Below are 27379 nucleotides of genomic sequence, written 5' to 3' on the forward strand. Positions count from 1 at the left end.
ATTAATATGTCGCTGTATTTTGTAAAATGGACTCCTTAAACACAATGGACTTGCAATCAGCTGCGTTATTATATCTCACTGTATAGAAGCAAGAGAGGTCTATTAATCTTGTTTGCCTGTTTTAATTCATGCACGTACCTCGAATTACAATTACCTACATTAGCCTGATAAAGCAGTAGAGAATATGCAAGTAAAAAGGGCATTTCAATAAGGAACATTTGGTGCTTTGAGTGGTAGCAAACAGACCAGACTTTTTACATTTGGCAGTGATGGAAGAAGGAGCTGAAAAGATAAACCTGTCTAGTTTGGTGAGGATGAAGTCAAGGGACCCAATATTTTGGCTCAAGAAATTTGAATAATGGGATCCATAACTAACCTACTTTGTGAGCACAGCAAGCAGAGAAACAGGGAAATATACTTTACTGTGCATCAGCAAGATACTTTTGCTTTCATCTGAAGAATCTCACTTAGACACCTTGATTTTTCTGTTGAAATTGCAAATTACAGAGCTAGCAATACTGGGCTGAGAGTGATCATACTTTCAGCACTTGTCTGAAAATCACAGGTTCATTTTGGACAAGCAAAAAAACCTGTAAGTCACTAATGATCTGTCCTGGACTTCAATCAGATATTCAATCATCTTATTTTCTTTAGTAGCAGTGGGTTGGGATCACCGCTCTGTGCCGTAACTGTACCTGTTCATAAAGCGTACGCTCTATCTTTTTGTCCTCTTTCTTTTTAGAGAGCCAGCGCTCACACAGGAATACGAATGACTCCTCTGTGGTTTCGTCCAGGATCTCTACTTTATCCAGGAACCAGTCAGGACTGAACATGCTGTTGTCGTGACGAATCTTGATCTTGTACAGAATGCCAAGGTCCACAGCCTGTATAGTAAACGTGTCCTCCTGCAGTGTGTTCAACAGCAGTTGCTTTTGTTAAAGACCTCTCAACAGATCATCTACCAGACAAAAGCAAGTGGAGACTGCAGGGCATGATGTGCGTTTAAATTCTGTTTCACATGATGGTGTTTGGTTAAAAGCTTTGCAGCAGTATGTAGAGGCATATATGTATGCTAAAACTGTTCTGCAGGGAAGTGTTTTGAAGCCTGCTTCTGCTATGAGGGGAGCTGATTAAATGTCACTTTTACAACTAATTAGAATATTGAATTCCTGGAATTTTACATCCTGTTTTTTTAAATCTAAGTATTCTTCCCTTTCTAACACAATGAGATTTGTATGGGCAATCCAGATATCACAATCTTTGGCATTATTATATCTAAATATCTCCACATGAGGCTGTAAATATGACTCATGGGCTGACCACAGAGTACCACTTTCAGAGTTATTTTGTCAAACACAGCTGCAGTTTAGATCCCGTCAATTTATCATGCTATGTGGTGAATGACAATATATATTTTATACGTGCAAATCAGTTGCACAAAGGCTATGGGAATGAGATACCTCTGGTTTTGTGTGCTCTCAAGCCTACAGCTAATAATTCAGGCCAGTTTATATGGATCAAGATCATAATTTGTCTGTCAATGACTTCACAAAAGCATCTACCAATTTGCTGAAGTGCCTGTTGGTTGTAATACTCTGCTGAGGATCTATACAAATAATTTTAAAAGGTAATGAATATGGTAAGTGGTATCAATGATTTCATCCGTCATAGGAAAATGCAGCCTATAAAGACAGTCATGGGCTTACTAGGTTAAAGACTGGGAAATGGAAAGTGTTATTAACCCGTTGCATTTGTACCTGTCCTCTTTCAAACTTGTTGAAGTTTGTTTCAGATTTGCTGAGTTTTCTCTCTCCCATATCCCCCAGATCTCCATACATGTTTAGGAAAACATTAGCATCTGTCCCAGCACCATAGATATCTCCAGTGAACACACTGATCTTGTAGGTGTGAACTGCAGAAAGAAAAGGAGGTGTGATTTCTGGACAGGTGAGTTATCAAGATCTATCTGTCTTAGCTACTGAATTTACTGAAGAAAATGGTCCCCAAGCTTTCTGCTTATCACTCAGTTCCTGGAGGCTTAAAATCCCGTATGTTTTATGCTTCCAGGCTTCTGGTAATGATCCAAAGACTGGGGAATCACTGGGCTGAAGTTTGCTGACTTTTCTCCATCTAATCAATGTCTGTCCATTGCTGTGATCACACAGTTCACAGTTAAAAATGCAAAGAATCATGGTTATTACTGGATGTGAAGTCAATAGAGGTGAGGGAACTCAGCCTTTTCATACCAAGGCTCAAGGGACATACATCTGAGAACAAGTGATTCAGTGTTGTGAATTCTTTATATTCCATCTTCCATAAACAAACCAGGAATTCAGATGTGCAATTACTACCAGAGTTAGTGGCATGTATCTCTATAAATTCCCCAAACAGAAAGAGAACAGGTTTCTGAGTTCTTTTGCTGAGACAGTAATTAAGGAAGTGCTGGAGCTGTACTGTTTTCTCAATAAAGATCCAATAAAATCCCATCAAGTCTTTAGTAATGTACTTTACTAAACCTGTTAAATACTCCTATTTTTATTTTGCTACTCTTTTTCCTAATTACACAGGGAAAACAAACAGCTACTGAAAGCATCCTTTCCAGGAAAACAATTAGGAACTACACAAGTCTCTGATTACTGTGGTGGCATACAAGCCTTGGAGAACACCTTCCTTGCAAATCCCAGGGCAATGCAAATGGGAAAGAGGCATAAAATCTTAGTTATGATTCTTCTTTGTATGTTAACAGCATGAAAGAAAATATCTATATTATCTTTTTATTCTGTACCTAGCTTTCCCAGTAAACCAGGGACTATTCTGCTTCATTGTCCATGAAGGATTTCCACTGATCTCTCTAAGAAATGGATCAGGATCATTACCTGAGACTATTCAACAAGCTAGGTACAATGCCAGGTTTTCTGGTTTGCCTCTTCATATTATCTCCTGCAGTGTTACAGCTTAATATTAGCAAGACAACTGTTACACTAATAATAAAGAAAGTAATGAATAAAGTCAGCTCTATGCATCCCTGTTTGGTTTTCACTCTCCAGTTACGACAACTTCAAGACTGACAGGTAGTCTACTATATAAAAAGTGATCTTCAGAATAACACAAGCTGATTTTCCATTCTCATTTACATTGTGCCACAGCCCAAGATGCGTGAGGACTCATGGAGATGGAGAAGACAGTTCCCATCCCAGATATTTTATATCTAAAGCAGAAGTCCCCAAACTTAGTCCGAGCTCCCAATCAAAATAAACCATTAGTTATCCAAAAATCCTGTTCCATAGATTGTACAACTTGAGCTAAGTCTTTGCGTTTTGAAGATAAAAAACAGTCACCTAGATTAGTTATCATATAGTAACTAATGCAAGGTATCATAGAATGAATCACAGAATGGTTTGGGCTGGAAGGGACATTAGAACTTACCCAGTTCCAACCCCCTGCCATGGGCAGGGACACCTTTCACTGGACTAGGTTGCTCCAAGCCCCGTCCAACCTGGCCTTGAACATTGCCAGTGATGGGGCAGGTAAAGAAACGGAAGTGAGTAAATTAAAGAAAATATCATGCAGGCATCTAGCAGTGATGCATTTACTCACAGGACGAAACAGCACACTTCTCTCTTTTAAGGGCACAGAGGTCAGGCTCCAGCCTTCCTTGAAGCAAGGCACCTCTGCCCTTGGCAATGGAAAACACTTAAAATCCATCTAAATTCCACTCTCACAGTGGTGTACCATAAATGTAAATCAGACTCTGAGAGAAAATAAACAGGGAGAGAAATTATTTTCTCTGTTGAATCATCTTGTTGCCAGATGCAAGAACCAAGAATAAAAATGGCAGCTGAATTCAATTTGCTCTGCTCAGAGTGTAGGAAGGTTCATGACTTCTCCCAGGGGCAGAAAGAGTGGAAAAAGTAGGTCCTAGAGGAAAAATACTTAGGATCAGCTGGACATACAGAGAAGCAACAAGTTTGGAATGAAACTTGAGTTCTTGTTAAGTTGCTTCAGCTATGAGGAAAGGCAAACACAGCATAAGAACACTGAGAGAGGCTCAGAACTGAATAAGTAGTTATTCTCTAAATTTATTTTTTTGTTATTCTATTTATTATTTTAATAATAAATTTATTATACTCTAATTTGTCTCTAAATTGGAGAGATATAGATTTGATGGATGGACCACTCAGTGCATAAAGAACTGGCTGGATGGCTGAACACAAAGAGTTGTGGTCAATGGCTCAATGTCCAGCTGGAGACCAGTAACGAGTGGTATCCCTCAGGGATCGGTGTTGGGACCGGTCTTGTTCAACACCTTTGTCGCTGACATGGACAGTGGGATTGAATGCTCCCTCAGCAAGTTTGCCGATGACACCAAGATGTGTGGTTCGGTTGGTACGCTGGAGGGAAGGAATGCCATCCAGAGGGACCTTGACACACTTGTGAGGTGGGCTGATGCCAACCTCATGAAGTTTAACCATGCCAAGTGCAAGGTCCTACACCTGCGTCGGAGCAATCCCAGGCACACCTACAGATTGAGCAGAGAAGAGATTCAGAGCAGCACTGCGGAGAAGGAGTTGGGGATGTTGGTCAATGAGGAACTTAACATGAGCAGGCTTCAGTGTGCACTCACAGCCCAGAAAGCCAACCGTAACCTGGGCTGCATCAGAAGGAGCGTGACCAGCAGGTCGAAGGAGGTGATCCTGCCCCTTTATTTTGCTCTCGTGATACCTCACTTGGAGTATTGTGTGCATTTCTGGTGTCCTCAATATAAAAAGGACATGGAACTGTTGGAGGGCCACGAGGATGATCAGGGGACTGGAGCACCTCCCATATGAAGATAGGCTGAGAAAGTTGGGGCTGTTCAGCCTGGAGAAGAGAAGGCTGCGTGGAGACCTCATAGCAGACTTCCAGTATCTGAAGTGGGCCTATAAGGATGCTGGTGAAGGGACTCTTCATTAAGGACTGTAGTGATAGGACAAGGTGTAATGGGTTAAAACCTGTACAGGGGAGGTTTAGATTGGCTATAAGGTGGAAGTTTTTGAATGTACCGGTGGTGAGGCACTGGAATGGGTTGCCCAAGGAAGCTGGGAATGCTCCATCCCTGGCAGTGTTCAAGGCCAGGTTGGACAGAGCCTTGGGTGACATGGTTTAGTGTGAGGTGTCCCTGCCCATGGCAGGTGGTTGGAACTAGATGATCTTAAGGTCCTTTCCAACCCTATCTATACTATGATTCTATGATTCTCCTCCTCAGTGGCACTGGTAGGGTAGGAAAGGAAGTGGCAGAGTGTACAGGACAGGTGAAGTTGGACAAATGTTTGCAGAGCCTGGAAGAGAGGATGGAAGAATTTTCTTAGGCATTAGAGATGTGCAAGCTATGTCTTTGTGAAAGGGTGTCTGTGACAGGTTTAAAAATGGCCTACAGGCAAGTAATGGTATTATTCCATGAAACTGCTTCAGGTATAAGAGAAGGCAGATAACAGGAAGGCAAAAAAATGTGAACGGTCATACCAGCATTGCATTTGCCTGAACCACACGTGTTTTACTTAAAAAAAAAAAAAAAATCAAATCAGATTAAAAGGTCCCTACTTACTCCAAGGCTTACGTTACCTTCTAACGGGTCTTCAACTTCTTCCTCTATCTGCTTAAGTGTCCCATCCTTCATGAGTTTTTCAGTAAAAATTTCAGATGGTACCAGTTCTCTGACAATCTCGCCATCATCCTCAGACTTCGCAAGCCATCTTTCACATGGAAATGTGACAGTTTCTGAGCCCTGAAGTGAACATGACAGAGATAATCTCTTCAAAACAATGTGAACACATTAGCATTTCCCCTTTGAAAACACTCTTGACATGCAGGCAAGGATTTTCAGCTCATCTGTATGTGTTTGTATGCAGATGCAGACCTGAAATAGTATACAGAAATACATTTCCTCCAGAAAGAGGACATCTGCTGACTCTGAGAAGAGGCAGCGAACAGTATTCCCAATGCTGTGTGAGACTGGATGTATGAACCAGCAGATCTCTGCCCTTCCCAGTTTTTGATCTTGCAAATTCCTAATCTTGCAAAGTTCTAATCAGGACTGCACCATTCCTTCTGAAGCCATGTTTAACTGAGACTGCAATTCCTCTTCTATCCTTATTCAGGCAGCTATCTCTTGGAAGTTAGTAGGGTTTTTTTCTGAGACAGTACTTCAAGTTTTTGCCCTATAATTTTGTGACTCAAGCTGGTTTCCAGGCAATTCCCATATGCACATTAAGAGGGAAAAATACTGTTTTAATCTTTTGACCTTTTGTTTTGACTTCATTTTGGTGGAAACGAATATGATTTCTATCATCAAACAAACAAAAACAATAGAACATGTGTTTTCTACTTGGTAAACAAAATCAATCCCAGACTACTCATTAAGAACAGACTCCCATAAGGCCTCCAAGATGGTAAGATGCAGGCAGCTTTCTGTGTGCTGGGCACCCCGGGCTATGTCTCCATAAAAAAGGGGGCATGAGCTGTCATACAAGCTGCAGAGACCCCAAGTCCGAACAGAAAAAGAAACATTAGTTTTAATCTCACAGTAACTAAATAAAGGGATAAAAAAAGATGGCCTTTTCCTTACTGACAAATTCATAAATTCTCTCTTAAGCAGCACAGAAAGTTTCTTCTGCTACTGTATGTACCAGCAGTTTTATATATAATATACATATGAATACTGTCCACCTTAATTACTCTCATGTAATTATTTATCAAACTAATACAGGATCCTTTCTTCACTATTTTTTACTGTTTAAATACTAAAATATTAATATATAGTAAAAGAAGGGAATAGCTCTCCCTGTAGCAATCTTGACTATTGCTATCATTGTGTACTACTGCCTTCAGCTGCCAGATCCTGCCCTTTCTGACTTGGCCGCTGGGGAGAAATAGGTTCAGAGGCACCTAAGATCAGAGGCACCTAAGATCAGAGGCACACTTCAGTCACTGCTAACCTTGCATGAACGGGCCATCATATGATTGTGCACAGATCACAGGTGAGTTCATCTGCAGGAGCTGAACCCCTCCAAGGGGTTTGCATGATCAAGTGTCTTGACTCTGCAGCAGAATCATCTTTTATATCCACACAGCCTAAATTTTCTGCTGTCAACAAAATGCCATTTCTCCTCCTCTCTGCTGCTCCCTGCAGTGCTGCTGTTTAACCCTAGACTTGCAATGTTTATATCCATAAAGCGGTTTGGACAATGATCAGTACAAAATGGTGTCAAACTGGCACCACTTTGGATGATTTCAAATATTCCACTTTCAAGTGTCACTTGAGCTGTTTAAGCAAAATACAACACCTACTGACTGGCCATGCCATTACTGCTGCCTACTCATTTCTGCACTATCTGTCTGACTACCCTGTGTTATCTTACTGCATGCTGGGCTGATGAACGGTGCTTATCTCCCCACCTACAGCCTGGGAAGAGAAGGCTTTCCAGACGATCCTTTAGTGCTGAAACTCTCTTATTCAAGTAGAGATCGCACCTCACGCTGACGCTTTTAACTGCTCCTAAACTTTCATAATGTTGGCTGTACATGCCATTGATACGAACACTGTTTGCTAATAGGGTATCTAGGGACTTGAGAGTCCGCACAGTGGAGCATAATGTGCAGTTATTGCAAGAGTTAATTATATCATTATTGTTAATCACCATGTCATTGCCACAGTCTTTATTGGGGTTTCCTTATTAGTGGTTGCATTAATATTTAAGTGACGTAAAGTGTGCTGCTTTATGTTACCCACAGTAACATCCTCTTGTAGCTCTGAACGGGATTTGTTTCATTACATTCTGAGTCTGGCCCAAAGCTAGAAGCAGGGTACAATAGTGTGATAAAAATCAGTGCTTTGCCCTTCTCCAGGTTGTAACAAATGAAACACAATAATCAGATATAATTGGCATGCCAAGACAGAGCTTTACTGGCATGCAACAATCCTCATTTCCAACCCAAGTGCTTTCAATTTAATTTGAAAAGTTACTGACCTCATTTTTCTTTTGCACTATTACAGATACATCTAGACCTATCTTAGCAGTCTAATCAGGTAACACAGCTTTTAGAAGTGTTGGCAGCATATTGCTATGCTGTGTCAGGTCATAATATCCTGCAGCTGATCAGTGGCATCATGCAGTGTTCTGCTTTTGTCTTTTCTTCCCATGCCATAATCAAAAGATCAGCAGACTTTTAAACCTTTCTACTTTTAAATAGTTCATGGGTTTCCTTCCTTCTTCCACTTTCCCGGATTTCTCATCGTCCTTTAAGTGGCTATAATGATGGCAGAGCTATGCATCAGGAAGACCCTTTCTAGACTAAAGGAAGGCAACATGGAGCTCTTAGGGCCTCCCAAAGTGCTCAGTTAACAGTAGATATAGAAAATGGCAGCACAGAAATCTCTTTTGTCTTGATTTCCATACCTTTGTGTATCTCCCTTCCCTAGCCTGTGATCAATCACAATACCTCAAAAAAAGTAGTCTTGTTCATTAACTTAATGAAGTTGTACAAAGCAAGGGTTAGTCAATACGCAGATAAAGGGTCTGACCGTAGCAGACCTGCAAAAAGCTAATAATAATAAAGAATCAAAGGGTATTGGCTTGTGAAGAAGCTTGTATAGGAGGATACAGACTTGAGCATGACGAGGAAGGTTTTGGCAGACCTTTGGTATGATCATGAGGAAAAAGACTAAAAAGTATCCTGGAAATTTTGATGGAAGGAACAAGACAAGAAGTAGGTTCACCATGACGGAACAAGGTGTGTTCACACCAAGACTAGATATTAAAATTCACTTCAGGAGGGGACAGACCTGAGCACTGAGGTGGAAATGAAAGCTGACATCCCTTTGAATAAGGGGAGAAAGGACAAGACAGAGGAGAGAGCCCTGGTGTTGCCAAACAAAGCTACTGCTCCAATTCTGAACTGGTCCTGAAGAGGTGATAGTCTTCTTAACTTCTCTACAGCCAGATTCATGCCTGTTTCTACAGCCAATATCTGAAAGCAGAGCTGAGGAACAGTTTCTTAGGTGGACAAGGTCAAGATGACCTATCTGGCTGCACTGCCTTAATCCTGTTGACATAATCGACCAAAAGTCCTAGCACCTAACTTGATGGTTTTTACAGAAGTAATTCAGGGACTTGCACTGATGCTTGTCTTAGTTGTACTGGCTCCCTACACTTGTTCTTCCAGAATTATGGGGCTGATGAATTTATTTCTTGGCCATGTTTAGCAACGGTAACTTTTTAATTTTGAAATAGTACACTCACTTCCATGCTGTGATTGTTCATAACAAAACTACACATGAAAATACGAACCTTTGATCTCTTCATCACCCAAACCATTATTTAAGCTAGCCTTTAGGACTCAGATGTACAGCAACAGTGGTGCAGTGCAGCACAGGGACATTGGCTGAGGCCCCTACTTCTTCAGCTGCACTTGCACAGTGATGGGTACAGACTCAAGAATCTTCCCTCTCAGTCCAGCAAGCAAGTCGTGATGCTATTGCCTCCAAACTCAGCAAGCAGATTGCTCCTTCACACACCAGATAAAGATTAGCGAAGACTTCCAAAAGGTTGAGGAGCCACATCACTGCTTTTCTCCCATCTACTGCCAGGATAAAAGAACCCTACTCTAGTCAACAGGTAGAATGAAAACAGCATTTTTGATTTTTTTTTTAAGTAAAGTAATGACTGCAGAATCTTATAATCAACATCTGAAGAATAAAACATGGTAATACATGTTTGTTGTCCCCATAGCCAAAGCTCTAGCAAGTTCATCAGTGTGCACTGTCCTTTAGGGAGTCATTTTTCACTGTTAATCATGCTTTGTGTACAGAAGATGCACTTTGGGAAATGGAAGCAGCTGCTAATGGAAACATACTGCAGAGTGCTGGGATTTGCAGCCTACCTTTCCATTTGGCAACAACCTCCGAATTGCAACACGGTCCAAATGCCATCCAGAGTTCAGTCCTCCACCGTTGTGTCCTATGCGGATCTTTTCAATAATGTCACCAACATCCTCCAGCTTTTTCCGTCCACAGAAAAAAAAAAAAAAAAAAAAAAGAGAGAGAGAAAGAGATATGTTGAAGAGCAGCATATATTTGAGTTACTACTTCTTTAGCTTATTTCCTATTTTTCCAGCCTGTACGAAGTTCTAGGGGAGCAAATACTAGAGTTAATGTCAGTTATGCCCTAACCTTAATTTTAGCTACAGGATTTCCCTGAACTTCTGTTCCAAATATTGAGACAATCTTACCTTACACAAATTACCAACAGTATGAGATAGATTTGGCTATGAGATAGATTTGGCTGCACAGCAGCAATCCTTCAGCTCAGGTTTCTATGTATGAGTGGGAATGAGAGTAAATGCTTGGAAATTGCAATACTGATGCTTTTTAAGCTGTTATTTTATGTCCTTTTTCATTTTAAACACTTATATACACTCTTAAAACACTGGAAGAATAGCTTTGCAGTCAATGTACAATATTAACAGTCTGGTATTTCATATCATATCTCTCCTGTTCTGCTACAGAATCCCAATATCATTCTGAACAGGTCAAGAGGGTCACTATCATATGAAGTGGATACCAGTCTTTTAATCCCTTGAGTAATTTGTTACTAGTTCATTACTTTTAAGTCATCTCCTTTACAAAGGATTGAACAGGAAAAACTATTTTCTCTTAAGTAACAGCTTTTGGTTATTTCACTGCAAGTTTTTGTATAGCTGGCCTTTAAATAAAGTAAGGCTGGCTGCAAACCTCTTGTTCATAGGAGAAGCACACTGAGCTGTCTTTCTATCCATAGGGACTTGGAATCTTGTTTTCTTGAAAACATGAGAAAACTGAGTATCTGACTTTGAACCGCTGGAGACTAGTCTTTTCTTCACTTCCCAGATGATAGAATTGCCTCATACTGAAGCAAAGACATCAGTAATCAGTGCAGTAAGACTGACCATACTAGTCAAGGAGCTTCACACTCCATATAAACTGGGTTTGATTTCATCAGCCCTGTCCTGACCTTAGACAGCATAAGATTCGTTGCAAAATAATTAAATGATCCAAACTTATTTCTGAAACTCACACATACACACAAGTATGTGCTAAGGGAAAATTATTTTCTCCTCTTCTGTTCTTTCAAATACTAATCTTTCAATGAGGCTTTTAATCAATACATAGCAATAACATGATGATTGACAAGTAAAGATCCACCTTAAAGAAGTGGTCTTAACTCTGCTGTAGGCACCTGCAACGAATCATCACTTTGGAGCACAGCTGAGAAGAGTTGCTAACCTTTTTTTGCCTCTTTTGTGAAATACAAAATGGTAAAGCCAGTTAAAACACTAAAATAAATGGACTATTCTCAGTTCGTGTGTTTGGAAATCCCCGAATTGTTTTTAAGGTCTGTTGAACTCCAAATTATGGATCCACATAAGTAGGTGAAAGAAGAATATATTTTGCTTCATCCCAATCTCCTGAAGCAAGAGGAACTGGCAAAGACAAAATGAGGCTTGGGGACAGGTTAATATGATGTTATAAATCTAGAGAACAAAAGGCATTTCCACTCGCTTCATCTAAGAAAAGTACTGATGTTTCAGGTTCTATCCAGCCTAAAATAAATCTTATGGAATAAAGGGATAACAATAACATCCAGTGTAAGATTTATACCTATGGGTTAAAACAATCTCTATTATGAAAAACTGTGTGGAAGCTCTACCAAATAAGCCTTTTTCTTTATTTTAAGGAATCACACTGGGGATTTATTTTATGACTCATGCCATAGAACAACAATGTGGGCTGGAAGTATTTTAACTTGTTTAAAAAGTTTAGTTTAAGATTTGCCTTGAATAACAAAAACAAACCAAACTCAAAATACAGAGGTTTTAAGGTCTTCTGTGAAGTCAGTGTTGGTGTTGCAGCCAGGGATGGAGGGTAAGGGCATGAAGCAGTACCAGGAGGATAAGCCACAGCAGGACTGTCTATAGTTTTGCCTCTTAAAAATTCTCAGTAATGAGTATATTATGAATGGGAATAGCTGAATACTCTACATGTAAATGAGCTCACTCACTGATGTGCACTGGCTTACTATCTGCAGAGTTCTATCAGAATATGCAAGCAAAAGATCTTTGAGATTTAACCTTCTCCCCAAATTTATTTAATAAAACCCATAAGACTTAAAATAGAATTAAACATTTCAGAAATAGAATCCTTTCCTTTTCCCTGATGCCTAGTTCCTTAATTTGTGATATCTATAAAAGTTTATGCATTTTTCTCCCTTAAGTGCTACAGTAGGAGTTTCTGCTTAAGATAAATTGGAACAGGCTGCCAAGGGAACTGGTGGAGTCAACATCCCTGGAGGTATTCAAAAGACGTGTAGATGTGGTACTTAGGAGCATGATTTACTGGTGGACTTGGCAATTTAGGTTAGCAACTGGATTTAACGATTTTAAAAGTGTTTTCCAACCTCAGTAATTCTATGATTATTTATTATTTCTGTAGACACTTCAGGAAATGCTTGGTAAGATATTTCAAAAGTTAGCCCTCGATATTAAAAAATCATGTTGACTGCAGCAAGGTAATGGTCTCTGTGTCCAAGGATACAGAGAAAAAGAGATGCTTAGTTTGCCATAGAGTTAGCATAAATGAACAGACCATGTACACCAAATAATGTGCTATAAAAGTAGTGAGCACCATGGGCTCTTTAACGTGATATGCTGAAACAGGAACATGAAATGATGCAAAGGGACCTTAAACACAAGCATCTAATTTCAGTGATACTGCAAGCACCTGGTTCCAGTTACCTTTCAAAGTATTGCAGGCTGCGAAAGAAAGCAAACAGGCAAAAAAATAAGAGTGTTAAGGAGAGGTACACATATTAGATCTGGTGCGCATAATGGCTGATACCCTCTCTTTACTAAATATGGTCTAGGAAATGGAAGATGTAAAGGCCTTCCTAAGTGGCTTGCAACTTTACCAGGAAGGGCAAGCCTTTGTATCTATGCATTCGTACATCTCAGCTCCATGATAAAATTGCTCAAACCTTTACAAGGTTTAACATGGCATTAAGCCATGATGACACTGCATGTTGATACCTTTGAATTAGTACTAACTGAAGGTGTGTAAGAAAATATTTGATCCAGCTGCAGAACATAATTCCTTAAGAAAAGAGCTGAAAAGCTTTTTGCTAAAAGGGAAGTTCCCACTTCACTCCATTTTATCTTCTTAATCCCTTTAGAGCAACCTAAGATCATAAAATCATAGAATAGTTAGGGCTGGAAAGGAATTTAAGACCATCTAGTTCCAATCCCCCTGCCATGGGCAGGGACACCTCACACTAAACCATGTCACCCAAGGCTTCATCCAACCTGGCCTTGAACGCTGCCAGGGATGGAGCATTCCCAGCTTCCTTGGGCAACCTATTCCAGTGCCTAACCACCAGTAGAGTAAAAAATTTCCACCTTATAGCCAATCTAAACCTCCCCTGTATAAGTTTTAACCCATTACACCTTGTCCTATCACTACAGTCCCTAATGAATAGTCCCTCCCCAGAATCCCTATAGACCCCTTCAGAAACTGGAAGGCTGCTATGAGGTCTCCACGCAGCCTTCTCTTCTCCAGGCTGAACAGCCCCAACTTTCTCAGTCTATCTTCATACGGGAGGTGCTCCAGTCCTCTGGCCATCCTCATAACCCTCCTCTGGACTTGTTCCAACAGTTCCATGTCCTTTTTATGTTGAGGACACCAGAAATGCACACAATACTCCAAGTGTGGTCTCACAAAAGCAGAGTAAAGGGTCAGGATCACCTCTTTCGACCTGCTGGTCACGCTCCTTCTGATGCAGCCCAGGTTACGGTTGGCTTTCTGGGCTGTGAGTGCACACTGAAGCCTGCTCATGTTAAGTTCCTCATTGTCCAACATCCCCAACTCCTCCGCAGGGCTGCTCTGAATCTCTTCTCTGCTCAGTCTGTAGCTGTACCTGGGATTACTTCAACCCAGGTGTAGGACCTTGCACTTGTCATGGTTAAACTTCATAAGGCTGGCATCAGCCCACCTCACAAGCGTGTTGAGGTCCCTCTGGATGGCATTCCTTTCCTCCAGCATATCATTTGAACCACACATCTTGGTGTCATAGGCAAACTTGCTGAGGGAGCACTCAATCCCCACTGTCCATGTCAGCGACAAAGATGTTGGACAAGACCGGTCCCAACACTGATCCCTGAGGGACACCACTCGTAACTGGTCTCCAGCTGGACATTGAGCCATTGATCACAACTCTTTGTGTTCAGCCATCCAGCCAGTTCTTTATGCACTGAGTGGTCCATCCATCAAATTCATATCTCTCCAGTTTAGAGACAATGATGCCATATGGGACAGTGCCGAATGCTTTGCACAAATCCAGGTAGATGACATCAGCTGCTCTACCGCTGTCCATCAGTTCTGTAGCCCCATCATAGAAGACCACGAAATTGTTCAGGCAGGATTTCCCCTTGGTGAAGCCATGCTGGCTGTCACCAAGCACCCTGTTGTTTTTCATGTGCCTTAGCATGCCTTCCAGGAGAATCTGCTCCAAGATTTAGCCAGGCACAGAGGTGACTCAGTGGTCTGTAATTCCCTGGGTCATCCATTTTCCCCTTCTTGCAAATGGGGGTTATATTTCCATTTTTCCAGTTGTTGGGAACTTCACCTGACTGCCATGATTTTTCAAATATGATGGCCAGTGGCTTAGCAACTTCATTCTCCAGCTCCTTCAGGACCCATGGATGAATTTCATCAGGTCCCATGGACTTGTGTACATTCAGGTTCTTAAGATGGTCTCAAACCAGATCCTCTCTCACAGTGGGCCCAAGGTCTTCATTCTCACAGTCACTGGGTCTGCCTTCCAAAACTTAGGTGGTGTGGTCAGAGCATTTGCCGGTGAAGACTGTGTGAGGCTTTTCCTGTCTATAGAGTGCTTCACAACAGATTCCTCTTGATCAGGAAATCTGTAACAGATCCCCACAATAATGCCTCCCATCGCTGTTCTCCCTTTAACCCTGACCCACAAACTCTCTATTGACTGCTCACATGTCCCCAGACAGAGTTCCATACTCTCTAGCCTATCCCTAACATAAATAGGAACTCCTCCTCCCCATCTGCTGGGCCTGTCTTTTCTAAAGAGCCTGCAACCTTCCATTCCAGCACTTCAGTCATAGGAACCATCCCACCATGTTTCTGTGATGACTATTATATCATCTCCTCATAGACATGCATACATCTCTAATTCCTCTTGTTTGTTCCCCATGCTACGGGTGTTTGTATAGAGGCATCTGAGCCAAGCTCCAAATGAAGCCAGCTCATTGGGTGGAGCAGCTGGAATATCTCTACATTGCTCCAATGAGAGCAAGCATCTTCAGTCTTACCTCCACAATGAACTGATTGACTGAGTTCCTTTCAAAATACATTCTTTGCTCTCTCTTGTTGAGGCACAGGGATTTCTGCTGAGTGCAGATCCCATCACTTCCATAGAGAACAATGAAGACATCTGCATCCGTGCCAGCTCCAAAGATATCGCTGGTGTAGACTGTGATCTCATAAGGAACAACTGGTTTTGGAAATGGCAAAAAGTAATAAACCATCAGAAGTTAGTAAGCAGCATTAAAATAACCCTAAAAAAATAGTGAAGTAAATCTGGATTAGAAAATTCAACAGTTTTATAGTACGGGGTAGGAATCACGCATGGTCATTTAATTATCAAGCTCGTCAGTACCATGAGAATCATAGAATTATAGACTGGTTTGAGTTGGAAGAGATCTTAAAGCTCATCCAGTTCCAACCCCCTACCATGGTCAGGGACACCTTCCACTAGACCAGGTTGCTCCAAGCCCCTGTGTCTAACCTCCCCTTGAACACTTCCAGAAGCCAAAGGAACTTCCTTTAACCTTATAAGGCCAATTGACCTTGATGTGTGTTCATTTACTGATATTTTGGGGTTAATACCATGACCAGAAAGCACTCAGTATATTTATGATTGCCATCCAAAGTTATTGAAATGAGACTTGCTTCAACAGCTCAAGTCTTAAAGCAAAACATGAAGTCAGAATTCTTAGAGCAACTGGGCAGATAGATAAAGTTCAGAGGGGTGGAGCAGTACATAAATATCTGAGATAGCCTTACTGGTAAAAATATCTATTATTTTAATTACTAAACAAGTGACAAAAATCAATCATAATGAAAAGAAGTAAAACTCTCTGTCATCCACTCTTTATACTACCTTCTCTGTAACACCAAGTCAAACTACCAGGTCACCCGTGAATGCAGAACCGTGAAGGTCAAGCCCTAAATACTTCCTTATTCTGTTCCCTTGGTTTCTTCAGAATGTCTTGTGACCCCAGAATCTGGTAAGTCCTTTTGCTGTTTCCTATCTTCATAGCTCCTCAGTCCTGAATTGTGCTGGAACATGATTCAGACTTGCTCAGGAATAAGACTGACCATGGAAGGGGGGTTGGAACTTGATGATCTTAAGGTCCTTTCCAACCCTAACTATTCTATGAGTCTATGAATAAGGCTCTGTTCTGGCTCTGCTGCAGATTTGCTGACTCTCCTGTTTCCAAAGTGAGATGGTGTTTATCTCACAAGAGTAAGAAACCTGTGTTGAGGTGTCTGCACATCAGATAGGTGTGTACATCTGTAGATGTAATCACTAAAGCCAATGCAGTTTGAAGAAAGAATCAGACAAGCAAATGAGGCATCTTCCTCAGGGTTAGCTGAATCATTCTCCATATTCACTTTCTGTGAATGAAAAAACATTTAGGGATGATAAAAGGAATTCAGACACTCCAGTGCCATGAGGACATGCAAATTCAGGTGTGCCATTTGGCAAACCAAATTGTGTCCCGCTCTGATTGGGCACCACTGAGTTATCACAGGGAGTTCTCCTGCCACAAGCAGACACAGTCCGTGTAGTCCACCTTGCTATTCTCAAGCACAGCCAGGGCTATCATTAGGATCCATGCCTGGCCATCCCTCTTCCATCCACAGCCCACTCAGTGTTCCACCATTTCCCACCCTCACTACTATCTTCTCAGCTGATTGTCTTCTGCATCCTCCTACACTGCAGCGACTTGTGCTACATTACAGATTCAGCATCTCTGTTAGGGTAGAGAGAAGGTTTCTGGCACCATAACTGTTACTGTTGGAGTAACTCTAATTATGTGTATCAGAGACTAATCAATCATTAAAAACTCAGGCTCTCTAAATACAGCTCTCAGAAGAACATAGATGAAGTTTCTTCTACAGAGAGTCAGCCTGGAGATACTTAATGTTCTTTTCTCTCCAACCCAATGAAATTCACTCTGCTGTGCTACAAGCAAACTAGAATAGTTTTTCCAGTATGTAAGAGGAGGAAAAAAAAATAATCCTGGAGATCAAAAATCACATTCTATGCATTATGAATTAAAAATGATCTCTGCTGAAGTTCATGGTGCTTGCTCTTGTTGCTTGAATATTAACGTCGGCTTGGAACTGAATCAGCAAAGTGGCACTGTGACAAGGTCACCAGCAGCACAACTTTCAGCTGTCAGACGCCCGTTTCATTTACATGGCACTTTTAAAATTGTATCCCCACAGGGATGATTTTAATTGGGCTGATGATGACATGTTTTTATCGTTTGTTCAGCGTGAAACAATTCTGGCACAAGTCACCATAAAACACATCAAACCGGTTTAGTTAGCTCTGGCAAGCTGAAAGCCCAGGGTTAATAGTTAGGAAACCAGAAGGCAGTAAATAGCACAGTGGGAATGGTTTAAATGGTGAAAGAGCCAAATCTGACACCAAATCTAGTGCAAGCTTTTCACTGGAGAAGCCTATTTTCAAAGGCTGAATGTGGACTGCTGACAAAAATCAGGTTTACACAAACTATGTACTTAGAGGCATGGTATGCCGGAAACCCTTACCTCATTGTGATATACAGGGACATTAATAAATTATATAGTGAACATCTGCAGACAAATATTGATGGGGATAACATGGGAAAACCTGATGAGAAACACATATAATGTCTCTGGGTTATACACATTCCGTTGAACTTACTCACTGCATCTACAAATTCATTTTTTCAGACACAAAGACTAAATGTCTTCCAGTTGACAAAAGTGAGGAAGGGAGCAGACAGTATCTGTTCTTCTGCTCCAGACAGTTTAGGCAAAGAAGGCAAGACATGAGAAACAAAAGAAGTAGCTTGGCCAAAGCATACGAGAGTCACAAAAAGAAGACTTTTGCAGATCCTCAGAGAAGAAAGATAATTTGTAGTGATTGTAGTGACAGGACAAGGGGTGATGGGTCCAAACTTAAACAGGCAAAGTTCAGGTTAGATATAATGAAGAAGTTCAGTACTGTGAGGGTGGTGAGACACTGGAATGGGTTGCCCAAGGAAGTTGTGAATGCTCCATCCCTGTCAGTGTTCAAGAACAGATTGGACAGAATCTTGGGCAACATGATCTACTGTGAGATGTCCCTGCCCAGAGCAGGGGTTGGAACTAGACGATCTTAAGGTACTTTCCAACATAAGCCGTTCTACGATTCTATGATTTTAGCATATAGACTGAAGGGTATGAGAATCCAGACACTGGAGGGTTGGTCAGCCAGTGTCAAGAAAACCATCAACATGAACCTAGGGAGCACCTCTCCAGGGCATGGGGATGGAAAGCAACTCACAGGTTCCAGACCTCCTCCTGCATCACTTTGGCATCCAACATAATAAAGGGAAAAGGCAGTTTTGATAGCCCCCTGAGGGTGGCTCGGGAAATATTATTTGTTAATAACTTGAAATGAAACAGATCAAGGAGGGACAAATCAAACAGTCATGGTGCTGTGAGTTCCCTGAAACAGTCAAGGATGCACATGAGAAAAAGGAAAGAGAGGGCTACAAAATAAGCAAAATAACATTTTCAGTCATTTATTCAAGAAAACCATATTATCCGATTCTCAATATTCTGGAGAAAGGAAAGGAATTTGCCTGAATAGAAGAATTTGAGATATCATAGCAGACTTGAAAATCAGAAGCTTATTACTCAGAGATAGCTGAGTTTACCCCAAACATTACTTTAGAGGGAAGTGAAGAATAAGGAAAGCTGGAGAACACTGAAGGAGGCAGACTGGTGCAATACTATCAGAAAAGCACAACACTGAAGAAATTGTGGAAGAGGGTCTTTCAACAAGAGAGATGTGTGCAGTGCCAAAGGCACTGAGGGACCCAAGGCTTGGAAGCAGGACCAAAGTGTCCACTTTGTCAACAGAAACAGCAATACTAAAATGGAGCAAGATCAAAGGGAAACTGGAGACAAAGAAGACAGTTTGGAATGGAGTGAGGACTAGGAGGTGACAGGGCAAGTGGGAGCAAGAAGACAATCATACAAAGCCACATGGCTTCTCATGACTCTCTAATTTGGTAAATACAGGAAATGCTGGTCTAGGGCACCCTGATGAACCTTTTTGTAATAATCAGAATAGTTGTCATGTGATTCATTTACAAATTTTTCAAAGCCAGTTCAAGGGACATGCCAAAGCAATAAAACTGCATGAGCTAGTGAGATTTTATCTTCTGTACGATGGGTGTATCCTGGGGAATTGGCATTCTGCTCACATGGGATATACTCTGTTGTCTGCAGTTCTGCAGGAAAGATAATTCTTTCAATGGCTCCATCATCCTCTGATTTATCCAACCAACGGCCACAAGGGAACTTGAGGCACTGTCCCAGTGATGGGGCATCAAGCTCCACCCACTCCAGAAACCAGCCAGTTGAATTACCTATGTTTGGAGAGATAACAGTGAATAATCCACAAAGCCTTTACAGACAACAGCAAATGAAGTGCTGAATTCCAGACTTTTGAGAAAGAATTCTACCTCTCTGTTGCAGATGGAAAAATAGAATGGATACCATAAAGATCATTGCAAGAAATTGTCCAGGTTTGAGCTAATGTGCTTTACATTTCTATGTCTCAGGTTAAAGATGTGCATGTGGAAGTGCTAATCACTACATCCTTTGGATTAATTTGCTTTTGTAGTCAGACAGGGAGGTATCAACAAACATGTCCCTTGATGCCCCATAGGGAAGGAATCCATGCATCCTTCCACTCCTTCCCCTGTTTGCAGTAGAGACACAGCCATATCTAAAAAGCAGCCAAGCCCTGATGATTGAAACAACAAAAATATTCGTAAATAAATGAGACAAGCCTATAGATATGACAAAAAAAAAAAAACAAAAAAACAAAAAAACAAGAAACCATGGTTTGGTGATGCATGAAAAATCTCTCTAAAGATGCAGCTGCAAAACTAGAGAGCCCTTTGCAGAGAGAGAGGTTGCAAAGCTACCATTAAGTTGCCACCACTGTGCTATAGTAGCAACAACAGCCAAAGAGACAACAAGGATGTGTCATTAAAAGCTAAATTAGGTTTGGGGTCTTGGAGGCAGGTAATTTTATACAGCAATGTGCCTAACACACTAGAAATACTACATTACAAAGCAGATTATCTTACCTTTATTGTCATGGCCTATCTTGATTTTTTTCAGGTCTCCAATGTCCACAGACTCCACTGTAAACTCATCTACCTTCCCACGCTCAAATTTGTTCTTGTTAGTCTTTGAGGCCTTTAGGCTGACTATCCCTGTTGCAGTGAGGCAAAAGGACATTGTTCAGCATGTGAAACAAATCCTTTGAGAATGTCACCAATGGCATGAGGGAAGTGGCTAAAATGTAAAAAATTGGCTTTTCATCACAAGATCTGAGCTTTGTCCCTTCCCCCAAACCCAAACCTGCATCAACAAGCAAAACACACAGAATTCCTTTCTTGAGTGATCCCCTGGCACTGTCACAGGCACGATGCTGGTGTACTATGTTCACAGCTAAAGAAATCAGTCCTGCCTATCAGTTCCTTATCACTCTCATAGACATCTGAGTCGCTGCACACACAGCGTGGCTGTTTCCAAGAGGATATGTTCATCAGCTGATTAAATACTTTTGAGCTACTCAAAAAGGCAGAGGAGAACTGGATTTCAGGAGCATGCTGATTCATCTCTGAGGAAAGCAAATCATTCACCACATTCAGTACTTGGTAATGTAGTCCCAGTCAACTGTGCTGTTTCTGTAATTGAAATTAAAGCCTTTACATCAGCAGCTGTGCAAATCAGCATTGCAAAGTTCAGCAGTGATTTACAGCAGCTGGTGGTATTCTCCCACTTACCACGATATATGTGGGGACAGCAAGAACAAGGAATTGTGCTAAAAAGGAGAGAAGAATGGGTATTGACAGAATCGTGACCTGCCTTTTCAGGTGTCCAGCAGTGAGGTGCTATCCTTTTCCATTATGTGAAGCCATACCTGTATCATCTTTACTTCCATAGAGTGTGATGAAGACATTGGCATCTGTCCCAGCATTCTTCTTGTCCCCGGTTTTCACTTTCACAGTGTATGTTGTTGATTTAGCTGTCAGATAAAATACCTTTATTAAAGGGTGTGAAGTCTGAGAAGAAATTAACTCTACTTTTCATTGCATATGTGTGTTTGGTTTGGGTTTTATTTTGATTATAATCTCCAATTCTCATTGTATTCTGTGGTAGCTCCTGGAGTAAGCTGGGATATTTAGTTGCAGACTCAATGTACTGCTCCAGCCATTCAGTACATTGTCTGCATATCTATAGATAAGAAATGTGCTCAAGCCTTCCCATTTGCTTCCTGGGAATCTGTAAGGCTCTTCAAATCCACCTCTACCTATAATGTTATTTCATTTAAAAAACCCAACACATTACCCTGCTTATTCTAATAGCACCAAATAATATATATGTGCATATAGCACACACCATGAAGTATGTGCATGTTGACATATGCAGCTCGTATTCATGAACACACCCTTTATCACAGCATCCTTAGGTAGGTTTCTATCACACCATCATCTAGCAGGCACTTTAAACTCATGAAAATTGTGGAAAAGTCTATTATAGTTATCACTGCACTGCAAAAACCTACTCAAGATTTCCAAATTGTCACCTTTCTTCCACAGTTAGACATATGTTTCCAAGATGCTGCTCAGCCAGAAGGTCCTCCTGAACCAAAGGGATACCCAGTTTGTGGAAATCTGTTGGCTATAGCATTTGTGGAAATTATTCTTGTATTTGAAAGCATATGAGGGGTGAGTTTAGGACTTTTCACTGGCAGTGAAGAAACAGAAGTGCTGGGCACATTCAGTATAAGATGCAAGACTGTGTCATTGATCTGTGGTTACTGTGCAAAATTACATGCAAGAGAAACAAAGTTATTTTGGAAGACAATGGACACAAGCAGCAGGATGGAAAGTAAGACATATATAGGTCCCTTCCCTTTCTCTGGTTATGTTTGCTCTCTGCTTGGTTTATGTTGGAGTGTTCAACCATTCCAGTCCATGATGTGAAAGGACTGGGATTCACACCTCAGATATTAGCAACAAGTGTGCATTTCACTTAAGAGATGATGACTGAATGTGTTATACATCTTCCCAGCTTTCTCACTTTGGGTCCAATCATGCAGGATGATTAAATCACCTAAAAATGAGGAATGTCCATCCTCACTGGCTAACATGCACTTCACACTTCATTAACACCTGAAAATTTCATGGTCAGGGCAGAATTACACACAGCCCAGTGCATGCTAACTGCTAATACCCTCAGCAATGCTAATAACTTGGTTTCTTTTCAACCCCACACTGGAAGAAATACAAGGCTAACATAAACCTTTCTGTTCCAGGCCCAGCGTTGCAAGAGACTGGCCTTCATTTTCCGAATCTTTCTTTACAAATGCTTCATCCACTGGGACCAGCTCCCTGACAATCTGACCGTCATCTTCCTCAACTGCTAACCACCGCTGGCATGGGAAATAATACCTACAAGAATGACAGCAGCACCCAGCACTTACACAGTACTTCACAGGCTTTAAACATACACAAGCAGAGATCAGAGGCTACTTTAAAGCAAAAAGCAAAAATACTTGAAGCTGAACAATACATTAGTTTTCTTTGAGCTCTGTATCATTTGAGGGAGTTAAATCTGTAAATAGGTTAGGGAGCACTTACTGTAAAGTGATGTTTCTGAGCTCTCAACCTCATACAAATGATTTCTTTTGGTTTTCACTCCCGGAAAAAAAGTTAAATAACTCAGGGGAGCCTCCAGTTTCTCAGGCATTTTACACTTACAAAGAACGGACCCATTCTGAGGACCTTACAAGCAGTCCCACCCACCAGAGCACTGCACAGCTATTAAGCATGTGACTTCAAGCACGTTCCAGATCAAAGGCAAGCCTGTATTTCAGGCTTCTTACAACCCAGGCTTTGCTTATCCGGTTGTCTGTGAAAATCATGGAAGTTTGCTTAGACTGTAGCTTGGTTTTGGCCCAGATCTTCACATTAAGTGCAAAAAAAACCAAACAAAATGTGAGGTCAGGAACTTCCAGAGCGGAGCATTGAAAGGAAACGTGAGTGCAGGCTCTGCAAGGAGGGAGAGTCCCTCACAGGAGAAACACAGAAAAGCTGAGGTTTTTTTTTTCAAAACACTGCTGGTTCCCAAACTGCAGAGATGCTCGGGCAGCAAAACTGCCCACAGAGGTGCTGCAGCACAATCATCACAGGCTTCCTGTGAGATGACGAGGAACTACAGTGATACCCTCCTGTATCTCCTGCACCTTCCCATGGTTCTGTGGGATCCTGAGAATGTGCACCCTGTTTCTGACCATACAAAAAGGGTGCAACAGGCTGCTCACGTGGTGCTGTCCTTGAGGTCAACAATCTCTACCCTCTCCAGGAACCAGCTTGGACTGTTTCCCGAGTTATCATGGCGGATACGCAGCTTCTTCAGTTCACCCAGGTCAATGGCTTTGATGGTGAACACATCCACCTGCACAGGAGGCAAGAGACAAATGACAGATTTCCCAGAAAAGGGGAAAGAGAGGCAGGAAATGGGCAAGGGTTATCTTTTTTCCCATTAAAACAATAGGTATTTCTACACCCACTTTGCGTGAATGTACTAATTACAGAGTTGAGCTCTCCCATTAACACTCATTCTTGGCTTCTACAAGGCAGTTAAATTGAGCTTCACAACCTTTCACTCATTTCTTTCAGTTTCAGCTTCCTCTATGTTTAACTTGTTTGTTCTAAATCTCATCCCTTTGAGGTTTAGTATTTCCCTTCAGATTGAATCTGGAACTGCACACAAAAGTATTGACTACATAGAAACTCTCCTGTGCACCTCCATGTGTTTTATTTCAATCCACAGAATTTCTTCCTATTTTTACTACAACCAAGAGGTTCATTTATTACGTGCATTAGTATGACAGGATGGCCTTTGTTATCATAACACTTTAAGCATCTTAATGTGATTAACTTGTTGGTGGACTTTGGGTTTCTATTTCCAAGAGCACAGAATGTTTTATTTGCAGCTTGGAGCTATTCCCACTGAATGAAAAACCATGTGCAGGTTGCAGTTTCACCAGTGCCAAGTTTATAAATCACAGCAAAAATCTTATTTAACAACCTTAGGCTCTTTTTTTGTGATTGCAAGTTTTCCACAGCTGCTTGTTGTTTCTGTAATTTTTTTGTTATTCAGAATTATTCCTTAAGCAATACCTGGCTATAATACTAGCTTGTTAATTGTTCATGAACATTTTTATAGCAAGTATTTAACCTCCAAGAGATATTGTTCAATTGGACTGGATTATAATGCAATTACAGCACATAGTGTAATACTGTTTTTATTTCCTGAGTGGCTGAGTAGAACATTTAGAATCATATTTGTAATCTAAATTTTGACATATTTGAGTTCCCTCACAATATTCTCCAATATTAATTTAGAGTTTGTGGTTTTCAAACATTATTACCAGAATGCTCACAGGAAGCAGATGCAAAAGGTAGCTTCAATGTAAAATTGGTGCTCAGCTTATTATTCAAACAGATTTCCCCTGAAAAATGTTTAGAAGCACTTTGCTTTAAATAATGTATCTAAGAAATAAAACTCATCTGAGCTGTAAGCTGAAAGAAGAAGCCAAGCCTTGCGGAGAATGTAAGGCCAGCATGATAACTGAGAGATCTGCCAGCCTCCTGCGTGCTTGAGTGAGTTGAGTTCATGCATTACCTGTCCCTTTTCAAACTTGTTGAGATTATTCGACCTTTTCAGCTGGCGCTCACCCGTGTCTCCTCTTCCTATGCCATAGATGCTCAAGAAGACATTAGCATCCGTCCCAGCCCCACCCACACTCCCAGTGAGAACATGGACTTCATACGTATTTTCTGCAAGTAAAATTGCAAGAGCAGATCAGAATACCAGAAATAGCCATATTTCATCAGATCCATGGCTTTGATGGAGCCCCAGAATGCCAGCACAAGTCATCTTTAATAAAGATTTTGTCTGGAGCTTGTTTGCCGCTATCTTCAAACATGAGCAGCTCTATCTTTCTTCAGCCCTTTTCACTAAACGTGAATACTTAGAGTTTGCCAAACTCCCATCCACTGTGGTAACTTGTTTGATTCAAGACTGGAGAGAAGCCCTGAAGAATTCTAGAGGTGTCTGTAGAGATCTGTATCTACAGACATTCTACAGAATGGGAGTATCTTTAGGATACTCCCATTTTGGGCTGTCTCCTCCCCCTTTCCCCTTGTTTAACCACTGTACTCTTCCTCCCCAGAGCTGATTAATCAAACCACAGTGTAAGCTACACTGCAGACCTGGGGCAATGGGGTTGCTGCAGGGCCATAAATGGTCCTGCAAAACACCACAGTGTGGTTATCATTCTGCATGCAACTGCTGTATCCACATACACAAACATTCTCTCTGACATTTACCCTCCAGGTCAGATTCTCCTTCAGGCACCAGCTCCACCACAAGCTCCTTATCTCCTTCATCTCTAGCCAACCAGCGGTGTGCCACAAACGTATAGATATCCATTACTTCTTCCTCCTTGGTCTGCTCTTCTTCCTCCTCCTCGGACTTCTTCTTTTTCTTCTTCTTTTCATCAGGGTCCTTCGTCCTTTTGGCAAGCCGCTTCAGCGTGACACTCTCCAGGAACCAGCCATCCCCAATGCCTTTCCCATCATGGCCTATCCGAATCTTATATATCTTGCCAACATCTGCAGCCTCTCTCTGTCACCAAGGGAAAGTCAGCATCCAGGAGGATATAAGACAACTTTATAAAGTGCATTCTTAAAAATGAGCAGCATCACCTCTACCACCCAAAACATTTAAGCAAGCATAGGATCAACTTTTTGTGCAAGCTTACCTTTTCTTTTTCCTTCCTATTTTATTCTTTCACACTTTCCATCACCAAATCTCATCTTCTGAACAGACTGAGCTGAATATGTTCAGAACAAACATGGCTAGGATAGGAGCTGAATCCATATTTACTGGGCTCCCTACTTTGACATTGCTCTCCTCACCAGTATTGTCTCTATGTTGGCATTAAAGGTGAATATGCTAGAATATCATACTCGGTTTTTTAGAGATTCTCAGTCCCTGAGGTAGTTTTTAAATTAATAATAAGTTACATTTAATACTTTGCACAAGACAAGAACCAAGCAAGAAGCAATGATGGTAAAGCAAACGGGCAGTAAACATGGACTCATATAACCTGATCTCTGACATGGACCATCCTTCTTATCTGGAAAATTAGAAAAGTATTTATCACTTCACTACTGTGCAGAGAGGATGCAATTATTAGTGATTACAATGCATCAGTGGAAGACAGCTGTATCAGTAAGAAGGTTTCCATATCTCCAGTCAATACAGTGAATACAAAACCTTCTTCATTTAGATTATTTGTCCAGATTACTACCTAATGAAGTTGGATAGGAAGTTTTACTCCATGAAATCCTTCAACAACAAATGGCTTGTTTCTGGTGATTGCTTATGCTGCTAGGCAGTGTTTATGTTATAAAACTTGCAAACATTTGCTTCAGGCTGAATTCTGGCAACTTTGCATATAAGGTTTCAGTCTAGAAGCAATCTTTCTACAGCAGATTAAACAAAAATCAATTGCACACAAGATGCTTATCAGAAAACTAAAATTGATCCAGCTGTCCTTGCATAAAAAATGTGTCTTTTCTTACATTGCTTTACCCTTGGATTTGCTATAATCGTTTTGCTTGCCCTGTCTTGTAACTGATGTCATTTCCTATTAGCATGTAGCTCAAAGAATCTTATTATTACCCATATCTTTCTGTAAATATTCATATAATGAAAGAGATAGAGAATCTTTATATTAATGCCTCAGAGCTTCTGCCTTGGGTGCTTATTAAAAAAAGAACAACCAACTCCACACTGAAAATGGGCAGAACTTTGAAGTCCAGCAATAAACATCTGAGGATATAAGCATGGCTATGTAAA

At 41.1% G+C, this 27379-nt stretch overlaps 1 protein-coding gene across 1 annotated transcript in view; it reads right to left on the reverse strand.

Moving 5' to 3' along the window:
• The window catches only part of LOC133210715 (lipoxygenase homology domain-containing protein 1-like), a 93957-nt gene that overhangs the window by 50258 nt on the left and 16320 nt on the right, over positions 1–27379 (reverse strand). Inside the window, exons 8-19 of the mRNA XM_061350375.1 lie at positions 25843–26140; positions 25136–25290; positions 23769–23902; positions 22748–22896; positions 21363–21467; positions 20521–20649; positions 19627–19791; positions 15406–15587; positions 9919–10035; positions 5602–5764; positions 1758–1912; positions 696–905 (exon numbers count right to left, since the gene is read on the reverse strand). Of these exons, the coding sequence (XP_061206359.1) occupies positions 696–905; positions 1758–1912; positions 5602–5764; positions 9919–10035; positions 15406–15587; positions 19627–19791; positions 20521–20649; positions 21363–21467; positions 22748–22896; positions 23769–23902; positions 25136–25290; positions 25843–26140 (1962 nt within the window). The remainder of the gene's footprint in view (positions 1–695; positions 906–1757; positions 1913–5601; positions 5765–9918; positions 10036–15405; positions 15588–19626; positions 19792–20520; positions 20650–21362; positions 21468–22747; positions 22897–23768; positions 23903–25135; positions 25291–25842; positions 26141–27379) is intronic.

Source organism: Neopsephotus bourkii, unplaced genomic scaffold, assembly GCF_033783945.1.
Source record: "Neopsephotus bourkii isolate Nb327-2 ecotype Australia unplaced genomic scaffold, CSIRO-AGI_Nbou_v1 NB_484, whole genome shotgun sequence".
Lineage (NCBI taxonomy): Eukaryota > Metazoa > Chordata > Aves > Psittaciformes > Psittacidae > Neopsephotus > Neopsephotus bourkii.